This window comes from Primulina tabacum, chromosome 10, assembly GCF_025594145.1.
Source record: "Primulina tabacum isolate GXHZ01 chromosome 10, ASM2559414v2, whole genome shotgun sequence".
Lineage (NCBI taxonomy): Eukaryota > Viridiplantae > Streptophyta > Magnoliopsida > Lamiales > Gesneriaceae > Primulina > Primulina tabacum.
In genome coordinates, this window is record NC_134559.1 from 1,210,512 (window position 1) to 1,227,131 (window position 16,620).

At 36.5% G+C, this 16,620-nt stretch overlaps 2 protein-coding genes and 1 long non-coding RNA gene across 3 annotated transcripts; 1 reads left to right on the forward strand and 2 right to left on the reverse strand.

Moving 5' to 3' along the window:
* Nucleotides 1–4,641: 4,641 nt before the first annotated feature.
* LOC142505918 (serine/threonine-protein kinase SAPK2-like) lies at nucleotides 4,642–7,721 on the forward strand. The gene is made up of 9 exons (XM_075619061.1): nucleotides 4,642–4,999; nucleotides 5,089–5,163; nucleotides 5,670–5,771; nucleotides 6,401–6,454; nucleotides 6,542–6,634; nucleotides 6,714–6,806; nucleotides 6,895–6,999; nucleotides 7,096–7,194; nucleotides 7,356–7,721. The coding sequence occupies exons 1-9, from the start codon at nucleotides 4,880–4,882 to the stop codon at nucleotides 7,641–7,643; spliced, it is 1,029 nt and encodes a 342-aa protein (XP_075475176.1). The 5' UTR covers nucleotides 4,642–4,879; the 3' UTR covers nucleotides 7,644–7,721.
* Nucleotides 7,722–8,085: 364 nt separating this feature from the next.
* On the reverse strand, nucleotides 8,086–10,191 carry LOC142505445 (uncharacterized). Its single transcript, XR_012804417.1, has 2 exons — nucleotides 9,043–10,191; nucleotides 8,086–8,295 (listed from the first exon to the last, which is right to left on the reverse strand). It is a non-coding gene; the product is annotated as an uncharacterized LOC142505445 (long non-coding RNA).
* A 2,443-nt stretch (nucleotides 10,192–12,634) lies between these two features.
* On the reverse strand, nucleotides 12,635–15,122 carry LOC142505973 (uncharacterized). Its single transcript, XM_075619110.1, has 2 exons — nucleotides 13,622–15,122; nucleotides 12,635–13,464 (listed from the first exon to the last, which is right to left on the reverse strand). The coding sequence occupies exons 1-2, from the start codon at nucleotides 15,120–15,122 to the stop codon at nucleotides 12,635–12,637; spliced, it is 2,331 nt and encodes a 776-aa protein (XP_075475225.1).
* Nucleotides 15,123–16,620: the final 1,498 nt, after the last annotated feature.

Below are 16,620 nucleotides of genomic sequence, written 5' to 3' on the forward strand. Positions count from 1 at the left end.
TGACATCAATTTGTTGTCTTTCTCTTCCTCATTTGATAGGGTTATGGTGAACTTCAATTTGAATAAGATAGATGATAGCCTTGAAGAGCTAGTCAATATGCTTATGACTTATGAGATCACCATAAAATAAGAAAAATTGTTGTTTTTTTTATAATGAGCCTTTCGTCGGACGAAAAATGACCCACAAGATAAGGGAAAGAAATGTTCTGCCCCTCACAAGAGAAACAATCTCAATAAGAGGCAAAATCTGAAAGACACTTAAAAGGTCTTCAAAGCCCGATAAGTTATAACATATTTATTTCTCTGCAGATAATGTTACTGATCCACTTACAAAGCCTTTACCAGGACAATTGTTTGAAAATTGAAAAGCATCGCGAAGCAATGGGATTAAGGGTAGTTGGCTCTAGGGCAAGTGGGAGATTGTTAGATTAGATGCCCTGCAAGCCAACGGTTGGCTAGGAAATTTATTGACTCAAGTGAAATAAACAATCTTTATTTTAATATAATTTAACTTTTTATGGTCTTGTTATACTTTATCTGTATACCCATGCAAACAACATAGATAAAGTCCTTGATTATGCTTTAATACAAATGAATCGTAATTCGATGTTGAAACTCATTTGTAAACACTGCATATTCTAAATTCGTTCCTAGTCGATTCAGCCGTCTAAAACAGGGATAAAGGCCGCTTGAGCTCGAGACTAGCATTTGTGATGTTGTGTACTGCGTTTCTTGGTAAGGGCATAGAGATGTCCAAACATGCAGATGGGTATTCATATGATGATTATACCGAACAACCCTTCCCTCGGACTTTCCAAGTGGTTATCATTCATCGAGAGGATAAGTCCGTGGTTATGATTGTACACCATTAGTCTTACGACCCGGGACAACACTGAGGCTCTATATGCTAGGGCTGTGCTTTGACTCGTTTACCGGCTCCAGGAGAGTCATTAGGTGGCGAGGTTGGGTACAGTTGCGACAGATATAGGAGCCAGTGCATTGTAGTTGGAGATTCACCGCTCACCTACGGGTGTGGATATCCTATGTGATCTAATGAAATAATAGTGCGTGGAATCTCTGGCCAGAGTATGAGATGTACGTTAGAGAAGGAGTTCTCCAATAGTACACGCGATGCCACTATTATAGTTATCACATAGTTATCGAATTAATATGCAACCCTCGATGAACCAATGGTTGCAGATTCGATCGGGATATATGAGATGAATGGACCGTACTGTACGTTAATCATAATCGACTGGATCTTGCAGGCACTATCAGTGATACCTAAGGGATCATGGGGCGATGCTACTAGACGCTCTTACCATGATCCGATGGGTGCAATCAGAAATGAGTTCTGACATTCTTAATCAAGGTGTTGATGAAAAGAATGAGGCTAACTAGGATAAGCCCGAATAAGAATGAATATTATTCTGAATCACAAAGAGTTGTGAACCCACGGCTAGCTGTATCCCTGAACCATTGAGGGTCACACAAACACTGAATCGTTTGTTCCCGTGGAGAGAATAAATTCAAGTAGTTGAATTTATATTATAATATAGTAAATTCAAGGAGTTGAATTTATGATAATTAAATTTTGAGAAAATAAATTCAAGGAGTTGAATTTATGATATAGTAAATTCAAGAAGTTGAATTTATGAAATTTGGAGAGAATAAATTCAAGGAGTTGAATATATAAAATTTGATAATTTAATTTATTAAACTCAAAACTTGAGTTTATTAAATATTAAATTTTGGAGGTGATAAAATTCAAGGAGTTGAATTTATAATTTAAATAATAAATTCAAATGTTGAATTTATAATAAATTTAATTAATTAAGCTCAAAAGTTGAATTGAATAAATATTAAATTAAAATTGGTGAGAAGTATATTTATGGGCTTGTAGGAGTACAAGTCCAATATACTTAATAATTAAAGTTTAATGGACTTGGATTAAATTAATTAAACTAGTTGGACTAGCCCAATTAATTAAATCAAGCCCATTAATGTTAATTATGTATTAGGTCATGGGTTAATTATATATAGGGATTGAGAAGTCAAAACCCTAACCTCCCGATCACCATTTTCGAAAAACCACTCCTCCAAGGAAAGAAAAATCGGCCACCTCTCTTGAGAAAGAATTTTTGGGACGTCTCTCAAATAATTTTCTCCTACATAAAATATCTTCCATATTTTCTAGTGCAATTTGGAAGAGGATCTAGCGATCTAGTCGTGGACCTGATTAGAAGAAAGGAGTCCTTGAAGATCGTTCGTAGGGATTTATCAAGAGCTGGATCCGCCTATACCAGATTAGTTGGAGCCAAGTGAAATTGTTCACCAAAGTTAAAATTCCAACGCCCTATGAATGTTTTTGTTAAAATCATACGAGCGCCCAAAGCAAAATACATCTTGAATGTCAAGATCTAAAATTTTTAAACTTCTGCTGCGTTTGGGCGTGTAGAAAACCGAGATCCAACAGTTAGTTGAGAGCCTAATAATGGTTGTGGCCAGCATCGTCCCTGATTTCCTAATGGGGATCATAACGGGTGGGTGTGATGATATTGAACGGAGGCTTTGATCTCCCAAAGCCTTTCTGGAAGTATTCCATGCACCACATTTCTTTCCACAAGTATGCTAATAAAGGATTCTTCAAGAACGAGTTTGTTGGATTGAGATTTCCGAACTGGCATTTCGGGGGGACAACCAATAGTACCATTAGTGTCGAAGAGGCTCTGACCAGTGTTTAGGAAGTGAATACAAGTCATTCTAAATGGGAATCGTGGTAGGAATGTTGATCCTCTACCGGCTTATGTTTCTAGGCTAGGCAAACAAGAGTTTCCTGTCGATGTGTTCTTTGATTTGCCGTCAATCGTGGTCCTGTGATAGTAACTTCAATAAACTCATTAAACATCTAGTTTGGTGTTGTTTATAACATTATATACATCTCAAAGTGTATATTATGAATGCAGAATCAATAAGTTAATATTCATCAATCAATACCGGGCCGAGACATTGTTTAGCTTATTTCCTTGTGCTTTAATTAGCAGCATCATTTATATACAGATGAAACAAAGCGTTTCTCATACAAATTTTTCCGACTTTTTAAACAAAACATGAGACTAAATTGTTTGGTTTCATTTTCAAAATATATATCTTGGAAATATATTTTAGACGTACATTATGATGGAAATTCTAATCCACGGTTGGTTTTATCATCATTTCAAATTTATGATCAAACAAATATTCTAAATATAATGAGAAAATGTTATCAATAGCTCAGAAAATTACTCCACCAAATTGCATTAGGTTTCAAAAGGTAGTTGGTTATCTCTAGTATATACGCGTTTTCCCTTCGAGTTATTTCTTGACGATATGTATTGTGCTTAATCCACCAGTGCTCTATTTTGTTGTAATCTTATGATTCAAACTGAGGTCTCTCGATTGATCAATTATAGAGGTGACTTTTGTCTTAATAAATTAAACCTATGCTTTCCTAACCAAAAAAAAAAAAAAAACTGCTGAAAGGTGGTTATTGAATATTTTAACGAGAGAAAAAAATATTTTAAACACTTTATATGAATATTAAAAAAAAATATTTATTGAATGGTTTCTTCCCTTCGTACACTAAGAGGGCGTATGGTAGGGGTGATTAGGTGAGTTTATATTTTTTAACCCGCCTAATCACATGTTTTGTACGAGTGATTATTTAACCAAGTCTATCCCTCCTATGAATGATTAGGTTATATTAGGTAGGTTAAAATAATATTTTCTCACCCCCTAAGATTATTTATCCCACTCTTAATCCATCTTATTATTCCAATTTTATCATTCTCTTAAATTCAAACTCACCACCATTTCCTTCCACCGACCACCCACCGCCAACCCCTGCCGCCGCCACTTCCGGCCGACCGCTGCCTCCTCCTCCAGCTGACCGACGCCACCTCCGGTCGACCGTCGCCGCCACTTCCGGCCGACCACCGCCGTCACTTCCGGCCGACCACCGCCGTCACTTCCGGCCCACCGCCGCCGCCGCCGCTTCTGACCTACCGCCGCCCCCCACCGACACACAATTAGAAGGGCAGTTTTGTCAATTCATCAAAAAATTATTAATTATCACATTCTTATCCATCATACCAAACATAATATTATTTTATCATTATATATTATATTTCTAATTCAATTCTTTCTATCATTTCTTTCTTAATCATTTCATTATCCTATCTTCCAAACCAAACGCAGCCTAAATATCAAAAACAATAACGAGAGTGAATTTGTAGCTCATTTGGTCGCATCTACTAATCATGACGTCAGAATTTTATACTTTTTGTTATAATTTGTTTTAAAATTATTTGTAAACAAACATCTTTTAAACTCATAATTGATATGTGTGTCTGTATAGATATATTGGTCCTACTGAATGGATCTCACAGTTGTAATTCAAAAATATTCTAAATATATATTTTTTGAGAGATTACCAAGTGTAATTTGGTGGAGTAATTTCCCTTGTTTTGATACATCACAAGACTTGGCCAGTTTGGACAGAAAAAAGAAATCGTCATCAATGACATTGCCAGATAGCTCCAAAAAAGCCATTTTCCAACCACTACTACTCCGCCACGTATAACCATAACAATTCTTTTGTCGTCGTAAATCCTGACTAAGAAGCTTAAGAATTTTCCAACTTGCCAGACTTGGGCATATCACTGTTTGACAGCTCCCACGCTAACATTTTTTTTGATACACAAGAAGAAGCTGACCTTTCTCAATTCTCTTACATATAGTAATAGAGCAAAAAAAAAAAAAAAAACTTAAAAAGTGGAGCTGAGGGGTATAAAATATAAATTCGATTCAAGGCTTTTCTGTAATATCACTCAGTGGAAAAATGGAAAGATATGAGGTAGTGAAAGATTTAGGATTTGGGAATTTTGGTGTGGCCAAGCTTGTGAAAGATAAAAGGAATGATGAGCTCTATGCTGTCAAGTACATCGAAAGGGGCAAAAAGGTTGCATTTTTATGTCCTCTTTCAATTCCAGTACGGGTAAACTTTATCCCGTTTTTGAAAATTTGTTTTATCCATTGATATATTTGCAGATTGACGAGCATGTACAGAGGGAAATTATGAATCATAGGTCTTTGAAGCACCCAAACATTATTAGATTCAAGGAGGTAAATGTCTACACCTTGATTTTAAGAATTTATATATTATGCCTGGTATATGGAGAAGATAGAAAGGATGTGTGAATGTTGAAATTTTCTGGGCATGATTGTGATTTTTTTATCTTGATCTTTGACTCGACCTGAGATAGGTCCAATAATTTGGTTGAAGGGGAACTTTGTTCTTTTATTTTTAAAATGTTATGGATAAATTTTAGCTTTTTTTTTAAAATTCGAAACCACTCTCAACTCACCCAGTAAAGCCTGACCACTTTTTTTTTAAGTACCACTTATTTACCCGTAACATGCTATGGTAAAAGCCTAAAAGGGCATCAAAGATTTTTGGATTCTCCTTCATCAATGTTTTATTTTCCGGGTTAAATTTTCGAGTATAAATGACTCATCCTAATCATGTGTTTGAAAATTGAGTATTCCTAAAAAGGTGAATTTTTTTCCAGTTTGTATCTTATATTTTTCTTAAAATAACTAGTCCAGAAGTGGCGTTTTGCATTTTTCAGGTCTTGCTTACACCTACCCATCTAGCCATAGTAATGGAATATGCTGCTGGAGGCGAGCTTTTCGAACGAATATGCAATGCAGGAAGATTCAGTGAAGATGAGGTACATTTTGTTCAAGAACAGGGCCAGCAGTTTGATTTAAGGATCAAGAAACATTCATATTTGTATGTACAAGGTAAAACAACAAACAGGGAAAGGACGGTGGAAAATCTCTGGGAAAATTAAATTAATTGCAAGTTGTGGCATGCATTATGAGTTTAAGGGCTCTTTAACCTAATAGCTAGAATTTTTGAATGCTCCAGCGTATAGCCTAATACCAGTGCTCATTTACAATGTATTCAGTGGAAGTGGTGACTTGGAAAGGACCATCATTGGGTTAGTGTTGATAAAAAGGAGCATGCTTACTTCATAGGTCAAAACTAAGCCACATATTCTAAATACTGATGTGTGTTTAATGCCGCTTAAGTTGGGTTATCATGGACATCAATTTCCTCAGCGAATGGGGAATCTTACATGCCCCTCATTGTCGCCATAACAAGTCATGGAGTGGTTGATGAACTTGAAAGATCTCCCGTGTAGCCTAATAAACTATTATTTCGGGTTTGAATTATGATCTCGAATTTATGGCATACCAACAATCTTGAAACTTAAAATATGAATGTCTTTATTGTTTTCATATAGATCATTATTGAAGCTTAAATTTGAACCTCATTTGTTTTCATCTATTTCAGGCTAGGTTTTTTTTCCAACAGCTGATATCTGGTGTCAGTTATTGTCATTCCATGGTAATTAGGACCCAACTTAACCAATCAAATTCGTTCTTCTTTATTCACACAAGAGAAAATGTGAAAACCATAAATTTTCAAATGCAGCAAATTTGCCACAGAGACCTAAAGCTCGAAAACACATTGTTGGATGGGAGTTCAACCCCGCGTCTCAAGATATGTGACTTCGGATACTCTAAGGTTGTTTCTCTATCATTTCTTGCATAGGGCTAGTATGTACATGCAGACTTGGTTCTTAATTTGGTGTTCAAATTTTCAGTCATCTGTGCTGCATTCTCAACCAAAATCAACGGTGGGGACGCCTGCTTATATTGCTCCAGAAGTCTTATCAAGAAAAGAGTATGATGGGAAGGTAAATTTTAAAAATTGCTTCAGCTCTCCTTTTTTATGGTGTCACGAATAGTCTTAATTTTTATTGATACTATTATTGATTTTTAAAGATTGCGGATGTTTGGTCATGTGGGGTAACATTATATGTGATGTTAGTTGGTGCTTATGCATTTGAAGATGCGGATGATCCAAGAAATTTCAAGAAAACAATAAATGTGAGTTGGTTTACCAAGTTAAAACATTAATTTGTTGACTTCATAATGTGCGTTTAATTTGATTAAACAAAAATTAATGTACTTATCTTTTGCCAGAGAATACTTAGTGTACACTATTCAATTCCTGACTATGTCAGAATATCGAAGGAATGCAAGCATCTCTTGTCTCGAATTTTCGTGGTCGACCCTGAAAAGGTCTAGTTTTTAATTTTTCTCGAATATCCAACAGCCCCTCTTTGAGAAACTTAAACCCAAAAGGAATATGCTTTTAGTTTTCTAACGATTAACTTGAGTTGTTGAGCAGCATATTCCTGCGTTATGAGATTTTGAATGTTATGATCAAATGGTTGCTGCAGAGAATAACAATCGGGGAGATAAAAAAACACCCATGGTTTATAAAGAACCTACCCATAGAATTGATGGAAGAAGACGAAAGTAGCTTGCAGATGAGAAATGGAGACGATTGTTGTACTCAGAGTATTGAAGAAGCTTTGGCAATAATACAAGTGGCTAGGGAAGCAGGAGAAGTTCCCAAAAGTGGTGGAATTTTGTTGGGAGGAAGCATGGATCTTGATGAAATTGATGATGTAGATGTAGATGTAGATGATGCAGAGACAAGTGGGGATTTTGTCTGTGCTGTGTGAAATGGCTGTGTTTTGTGTTGTCTGTCTGTATATTCGGATCTCCTTTCTGTCTTAACACGTGAAATATTACAATGTTATCTTTGTCTCATTACAAATTAATACTTGTGGGTATAGAGTATTGATACTAGACTATATATGCCCAACATCAACACATGACAATGTATTCTATCACTATAATAAATAGATTATAGCTTAGTTACTATTACTTAACAAATAGTTATTTAATAATTCGTGCAAGCGGAACTCTTTAAATAAAATATAATACGATTTAGTACACGATATAGAACATCGTCCCGTTTCATATTTTCACATATGCAATCTATTTGAATAATATATTGGCAAGTGCCACTCAAAATTGAAAAACGCATTTTAACTTTGAAATCGTTAATGAATCAATAAAGTTTTAACTCAATTTACCACGGCTCAAAACTCCTCAACCTACAACAGTAAGAGTTTGTCTGCAATTACAGCGCAATCAAGCTTCCGATCACAAACAACAATTTGATCAATCCAGACCGATCTTTATATGTCACCAAAGAATCCACAGATTACAATCAATTTCTAACAAAAAAAGAAAATCGAAAGAGATACAATTAGAGCTTATCTTATCCTTTAATCTTTTCTTCATCGTTGATCCTTTCTTCAGCTGCTGCTTTCTGTTAGAATTGGAACTTGGATCTAACTCAACCCCAAAAGCTAGCTCAACGGGGGAGGATTGTCCAAGCCCATATATACAACTCCCAAGTTATTAAGCCAACCGATGTGGGACAATTAACACACCCCTCTCAGATGTTAATTGTCCCACATCGGTTGGCTTAATAACTTGGGAGTTGTATATATATGGGCTTGGACAATCCTCCCCCCTTGAGCTAGCTTTTGGGGTTGAGTTAGGTCCAAGTGCCAATCTTAACATGGTATCAGAGCCCAGATTTCCACCGTTATGTGTTGGACTGCCTATAATTAGGCCATCCGTTCTGCCCATAATTGGGTCATTTATAAACTCCACGCTCCAGATGTTCATTCCTGGGCTTGTTAATTGTCCCACATCGGTTGGCTTAATAACTTGGGAGTTGTATATATGGGCTTGGACAATCCTCCCCCTTGAGCTAGCTTTTGGAGTTGAGTTAGGTCCAAGTTCCAATCTTAACATGGTATCAGAGCCCAGGTTTCCACCGTTATGTGTTGGACTGCCTATAATTAGTCCACCCGTTCTTCCCATAATTGGGTCATTTGTAAACTCCACGCTCCAGATGTTCATTCCTGGGCGTGAGAGGGGTGTGTTAATTGTCCTACATCGGTTGGCTTAATAACTTGAGAGTTGTATATATGGGCTTGGACAATCTTCCCCCCTTGAGCTAGCTTTTGGGGTTGAGTTAGGTCCAAGTGCCAATTTTAACACTTTCCGGCTGTTCTTGATATGTTCTTCTGCTAGTCTTGTCAAAGCTTGAGAGAGTCAATATGAATCACCAGAAAAACTGATGTTGTAAACCTCACCCCAATTGGTTATAAGCTCCAACGGACAGGATAGTTGGTGGGCTTGTACCCTTAACGAGCCTCATTTTAAGTCTTGGCCAGAGACTTAAAATTAAATCTAGGAAGCTATTTATATTGTCAAGCCCGCATCATATTAATTCCCAAGTTTTGATAGAAACACTTGCAACAAATCTCCACCTTACCTGATAAAGTTCTGGTCACCCGCTGTCCTTCAAGCTAGCTTCTTTCCACCACCCCAACTAAGTTTAAACAATGCTTAAACTTGGTTTGAGGTAATGCTTTCAGTTAATCACATCTGATGGGTTATCCTCAGTGCTGATTTTTTCTAATTTCACCACCTTTTTTGTAACTATATCTTTTACGAAATGGAGCTTAACATTGATATGCTTAGATCTTTCATGGAAGATTTGATGTTTTGACAAGTGGATAAAAATTTGATTATCACAATGGAGTATCACTTGTTCTTGCTTGATACCAAGCTCAGAAATTAATCATTTCAACCAAATTGCTTCCTTTAGTCCTCTGTAATGGCTATGAATTCTGCCTCGATTGTTGAAAGTGCCACGTGTTGCAAATCGGTTTTCTCGTGTCCAAAATACTGCGAAAGTTTTTTTTAAAATTTATTTGACATGCAAATAACGTCTTTGGACACTCGTACAGCCTTTTGTTCTTTCTGTCTCTTTGGATTTCCGTTCCCAAAATCCTCATGGCCTCTCCTAGATCTTTAATTTCAAATTCAGCATTTATTTTCCTTTTAAGTTCCTCAATATCAGCTTTATTCGCACTTGATATGAGCATGTGTCATCAACATATAGGAGGAGATATGTCTTTCTATGATCTTGCTCTTCTTATAGATAGAACAGCTGTCAAATGAGCTTCTTTTGAAGTTTATTTTTATCATTAATTCATCGAACCTCATGTGCCATTGTCTAGGCTTTGCTTCAGTCCATACAGATTTTCTAAGCAGACAAACTTTATTCTTGGCATTGATGGGAGAGTATCCCTCTGGTAGTTGCATGAAGATTGTTTATTCAAGATTTCTGTAAAGGAATGTTTTTTTTTTTTTAATGAAAATGACTTCATTAAAATATGGTAAAAAGTTAAAGTACAAGTACATCGGGCATACCCGGGAAAATTAATCCCCAACCACCCGAATCACAAATCATTCCATAGTACCAAACATGTCAGTAGAGCTAGGAATACAACGAAAAACAATAATCTTAATCTTACGCACCAAGTCTTCAATCCTATGATCTTCTTCATCGAACATGGTCCTATTCCGAGCATTCCAAACGGTGTAAATAGTTGCTGCAAGAGCCGATAATCGCATCCTAGCTAGAACCGATTTCCCACCATAAGTTGTTCTGAAGGCTCTCAGAATTGCCGTTGGAGATTCCATTCTTTTAGACATGCCTAGCCACGCTCGAATATCCTTCCCAATTGCCGAGGAGAAAGAGCATTTGAAGAACAAGTGTTGTACTGATTCAGGCTCGCTTTTACATAATACACACAATTTCTCAACAACAAATGGAAGCCTATCTCTTGTCAGGAGCTTCGCATGAGCCAGAAGCCAAAACGTAAATCTGTGTTTGGGTAGGATGAACGATCGGCTGATCAGTGGTTTCCAAGGCCATTTCCCAGTCGAGTTGTTGAAGAAGTCATATGCACTACGAAACCCGTGATTACGACCAAACCAAGAATTCAGAAAAGTAGAAGCAGCAGCCACCGAACCTGATCTACGAAGGAGCTCATCCCGTAATGAAATGATTTGCTTAATTAAAGGTGATTCATCCTTGTGCCATCCCCAATGCCAAACGTCTCCAAAGTGGCTATAAATATGATTAACCCATTTGATCCACAAGCTCTCCTTTCTCAATTGTATCTTCCAAAGTGTTTTAGCAATTAAAGCTTTGTTCCAAGCCATCAAATTCTTTAGTCCAAGTCCCCCATCCTCCATTGGCTTACACAGATTTTCCCACGCAATAGGAGGATGTTTGGAATGCCAAACAAATTTTCGGCATAGAGAATAAATGGACGAAATTACACAATTGGGGATTGGCAAAATAGATAACCAATAGCATTCAATACCTTGGACCACTGATCTGATTAACTCAATCTTACCTGCATATGAGAGGGAGTGCCTAGGCCATGAATTGATCTTAGCTGCAATGGCATCCACAAGTTTGCAATAATATGATGATCTCAATTTCCTTGCAGCAAGAGGGATGCCGAGATAGCGAAACGGTAGTGTACCAGACGAGAAACCAGTGATGCTAAGAATATCTTGTTTGGTTCTTTCATCCATCCCCGACAAGTATATATTCGACTTGAGTAAATTGACTCGCAATCCAGCCATGTCCCCAAACTCATTCAAGCAATTCATAACCAGCCCAACACTCACAGCATCACCCCGAGACAGTAGTAGTAGGTCATCAGCATAAGCCAAATGCGTAATATGAAAGTTAAGGCACTTAGGATGAAAACCATACCTCTGAGATCTAGACATACGTTTTAACGATCGAGAGAGAACTTCAATACAGAGAGTAAAAAGGTAAGGAGATAGAGGATCCCCTTGTCTTAGACCTCTGTGTCCCTTAAAATGACCATAGAAATGTCCATTGAGTGCTATGGAGTAGGAAGTGGTTGAGACACATTCCATAATCCATTTAACGAACTTGGGAGGAAAGTTGTAAGGGAATCAGAATCTCCTCCAGAAAAGTCCAGTCCACAGTGTCATATGCTCTCTGAATATCTATCTTCAAAATGCACCGGGGAGAGCCTCTTTTACGAGCATACTTCCTCAAGAGTTCTTGAGCTAGATGGATGTTATCCACAATGGATCGGTCCTTAATAAACGCAGCTTGAGCATTATCGATCAATTCTCCCACAACAGATAAAAGTCTATTCGATAGTATCTTCGAGATGATTTTGTAAAACACAGTGCAACAAGAGATGGGACAAAAATCAATAACTGTCGAAGCATCCACCGTCTTAGGAATGAGAGCAATGACCGCATGATTCCACTGTTTTAATAACCGATCAGTTGAGAAGAATTCACTCACAGCTCCGTAACATGATGTTGGATAATATCCCAAGATTTTTTGAAGAAGAAAGAACCGAACCCATCAGCTCCGGGGGCTTTATCATCATCAATATCAAAGAGTGAGTTCTTAATTTCATCATAAGTAACATCGGCAGTCAATGAATCCCATTTATCAAAAGGCAAACATGATCCATCAACGATGGTCTCCCTACCAACACTCTGCCGAACAACCTTGCTCCCTAACAAGCTTGAATAATATTCAACAAACAGGTTTGCAATTTTCCTAGGATCGCACTCAACATCACCTGCAGAATTCTTAATGGCAAGAATAGCATTTCTCTTGTTAGTTCTCTTAATTAAATCATGGAAAAATTTTGTGCACCTGTCACCTTGTTGAAGGTAAGTGAGCTTAGCTTTTTGTGCAATGAATGATCTCTCCGCTTCCATCAACAATTCAGTATTTTCTCTTACAATCTTTGTACTCAATCGGTATAGAACCCGAAGAAAGCATCTCTTCTTGTATACATTGAAGTTTCTTTTTCTCTGCACTAGCTCGAGCTGAGATATGGCTGAAATGATACTTGTTAAGTGCTGTTAGAGGCTTCTTCATATTTTTAAACAATTCTTTGAGTCTATATTGCGCAGTGCCATAACCCGATAAATTCCAATTGTTCCTGACAATGTCAAGGAACCGATCACTAAGAGCCCACATATTGAAAAATTTGAACGGCTTATGCTGCTGCTGCCTGAATTGAAGGAAAGAAACAATACTGATAGTATGATCCGAGATGCAACCCGGGGCCACAAATTCAGCTAAACCTTGTAAATTCGAAGATAGCCATCGATGATTAACAAGAACAAGATCCAGTTTGCTACATACTTTCGGACTATACCAGGTAAAGAGACAGCCGATGTAATTAAGATCTAATAAGTCCAGAGAAGAAACACACTCGACAAAATCTTTAATGTCATAATCCCTAACAGCCAAACCACCCTTCTTTTCATCCGGTGATAAAATGGTATTGAAATCACCTAAAACTAGCCAAGGAAGCGAGCAAGAATCACCAAAATTTCTCAAATTATCCCACAATGGACGTCTTTGCACTATTTTATTCAACCCATACACAAACGAGACACAAAATCTGATATTAGTTGCCACACAATCAATGTTGACATGTATAGCTTGTTCACACATACCAACATCCACATTAACCTTATTTGGGTTCCACAACACAAAAATTCTTCCCTTATCATTCAAAAGGAAATTATGAACCACTTTCATACCTGGAAATCGTATACGCATCATATTATGGAGCGCTTTATCATCAAACTTAGATTCAAGAATTCCTACCACATCAATCTTACGGGAGTGTATCAAGGATTGTACACTCTTTTGTTTTAGAGGTTATGAAGGCCTCTAATGTTCCAACAAGCAACTAACATTGAGATTTGGAGGCAATTCCGGGTTGCCGCCCCTTCTCCATATTCCCAAAATATCTGTTGTTGTCATTCTTATTGGTCAAGTTCACAAGTTCAGTATCACAAGATCTTCCATCTTCCATGTCTGCGAAGAATTCGGCCATTTCTCTATTCTCACCCTGATGTTTCATATCCACACTCTTCCCTTTCTTCTTTTTCTTATTGTTTTTCTTATTAACAACTATCTGGTAGCCTTCTGAATCCCCTGCATGTTCATTGCTCGGGCCTGCTGCATTAGATTCAATATTATCCATAGTTCTCTTACCTTTATCCCGTGGCTGTGTTTCAGGTAATTGCTCGGTTCTTGTATCCAAAGGAACAGTATCAGGAAGGTTCATTTTATTCGAAGAACTTTCCAGTACAGGTATTTCAGCGCTCTGCTCTACAATAGGAATGGTGGAGGATTTACCACGAGCTGGTGCATGAGAGTTTCTTTGTCCAAATCTCGATCTACCTCTAGAACTTCTTCTATTCCAAGTCACACTACGCGATCTAGCTCTGGTATTAGGATTATTAGGAATTACCTCCTCGGCAGTTCCATCAAAATTAATTGTAGCAGTACAGTCCTTAACCACATGCCCTGACTTCTTGCAATTAACACAGAATTTAATGTCCTGTTCATAAAGAAACTTCACCTCTACCTTCCCAATAGGCAGTACAACACTAATATCAGTCATTTTCTGTTTTGTGGTGTCAACTTCAACAAGCACTCTCGCATATTTAACACGTTTGCGATCATGGGTAAGCATATCCATGTGAATTGGATTTCCCACCCTCGATGCAAGCTTGCTCAGAATATTAAAGTTCCAACAATCCGGAGGCAGCCCATGGATTTGGGCCCAAGAAGGAATTGTGTTCATATCTTCTTCTCTAAATCTGAAACACCGAGGCATTTCTTTCAAAAATAGATGAAAGCCGAATACTAAGTAAGGACCTCCATTCAATATTCTATCTCTCACCTCCGTAGAAGGGAAGGTGAAGATAATCCAGCCACTTTCATGAGTTTGAAAGCGAATATCCGATCCCCAGCGCTTAACCAAATCAAATAATGCGGCAGTCGGGGGATTACCACTGATGATATACCCCAAAAGACAGATACCATACGTCTGTTCAATGGAATCTATATCATCTAGACCAAACTCGAGTTGATCAGTGCCAGTATCCATGAACTCAAGTTTATAATTATCATTGGCCATACGATTTCTCTTGAAAAAACTAGCATATGACACTCGATTACCTTTAGAGTGCAATCCAGGTAACTTAGAGTCAACTTTAGTAGCAGCAGTCTTCCCATCAGTGGGAATGGATGATTTGGAGTTTCGAATATCCATATAAATCTCATTCAAAGTCTTGTTCATATCTTCATTATCATCAATATGTCCACGCTTATTCTGATTTTCCAAACTCGTATCAGTACTCAATCCAGGAGAATCACCCGAGAGTTGGTGAATGGGCCTAGTCATAGTCTTAGTTTCTGAATTATTCATTCAGACAATAGTTCAAACACCTGGGCAATAGGAATCTAGAGACCTCAACACTGATCTGAAAAAGAGTTGCCCCCCATACAAATTTATGAGAATCAACACAGAAGACAGTAGTAGACAGCAAATCTCAGTCGCAACAGATCCCTAGCACATAGCGGAAAAAACGCGATGTAAAGCACAAATCTAGAACGAGAATCGGATCTTGAAAGAAAAGAACCCAATAACTTCCTGATGATTTTACTGAAATCAGCAAGAACCAACCGCGAAAACAGAAGGAGAACCCAAGAGAAAACGCGAAGACAATCGAGAAGAATTAGTTCAAGGTCCATTTGAGTGACTATGGCTAACACAATCTGATAGAACATTGCTTAACAACATGGGAATATATTTCATTGAAATCTACTCTTTCTACTTGAGATTAGCCCTTTGCTACCACTCTGGCCTTGTACTTGATTTTGTTTGTTTCTGTAGAGTCTTCCTTGATCTTGAATATCCATTTGCAGTCTAATACTCTTTGCTCCTTTGTTTATTAAATAGCTGCCAAGTTTTATTCTTTAGGAGAGAGTCCAACTCCTCATTGATCGCCTCCGCCCATTTTTCTTTACTAGCATGAATAACATGTGATGTACACAAATATCAATTATATAATAAAAATTAAAAAATTAATTTTTTAGAAAAACTATTTGAATCATTTTGTTATTTATTTGAGTTTAATCTTGTGTTATATTAGATCAATAAATTAATTAAGAACTTATATAACTTACTTTCAAAATAGTTTTTCAAATAAAATTCATGATGTTGATTTTATCTTATATAATAAATGAAATGAATATAATATATAGAACAAAATGAACTGAAATAAATTTTTAAAAATTTGATATCCAAACACCATGTATAAGGCAAAATAACATAAAAAGCAACCAAATTATGGATTTTATCAATGCATAAATCATAATTTATATAAGTGAAACATACTAAAAACAAATAATTATCAATTTAAAATCCTCGTGACTAACTCATCAAAACAATATCAAAACTAACGAAATAATAATATTGATAGTAAAATATAACTCATAATATTCAATTTAAAATAATATTGACTAACTCACGCATGATTAATTTTATATCAGAATATCTTTTATAGATTATCTTTGATGACTATTAATTTTTTGTTAAATATAATTTTAAAATAATAAATAAATCAACATATGTAATATAATGAAATACACATTCATATAAAATTTTATGATAAATATCAAATAAAATCAAATAAATCGATACAATAATTATTAAACACAAATTTTAAACTATTGATATGATTTTCACCATTAAAGTTTGAAATATAGCTAAACGAATAAACTTTCATACAAATTCTATTTGTTGAATTAATTAGTTTGATTTCAACATATTTAAATAAAATTATTAAAATATAATATGTAAAGATTTTAATATTTTGACAAATACTAATCAATGATCA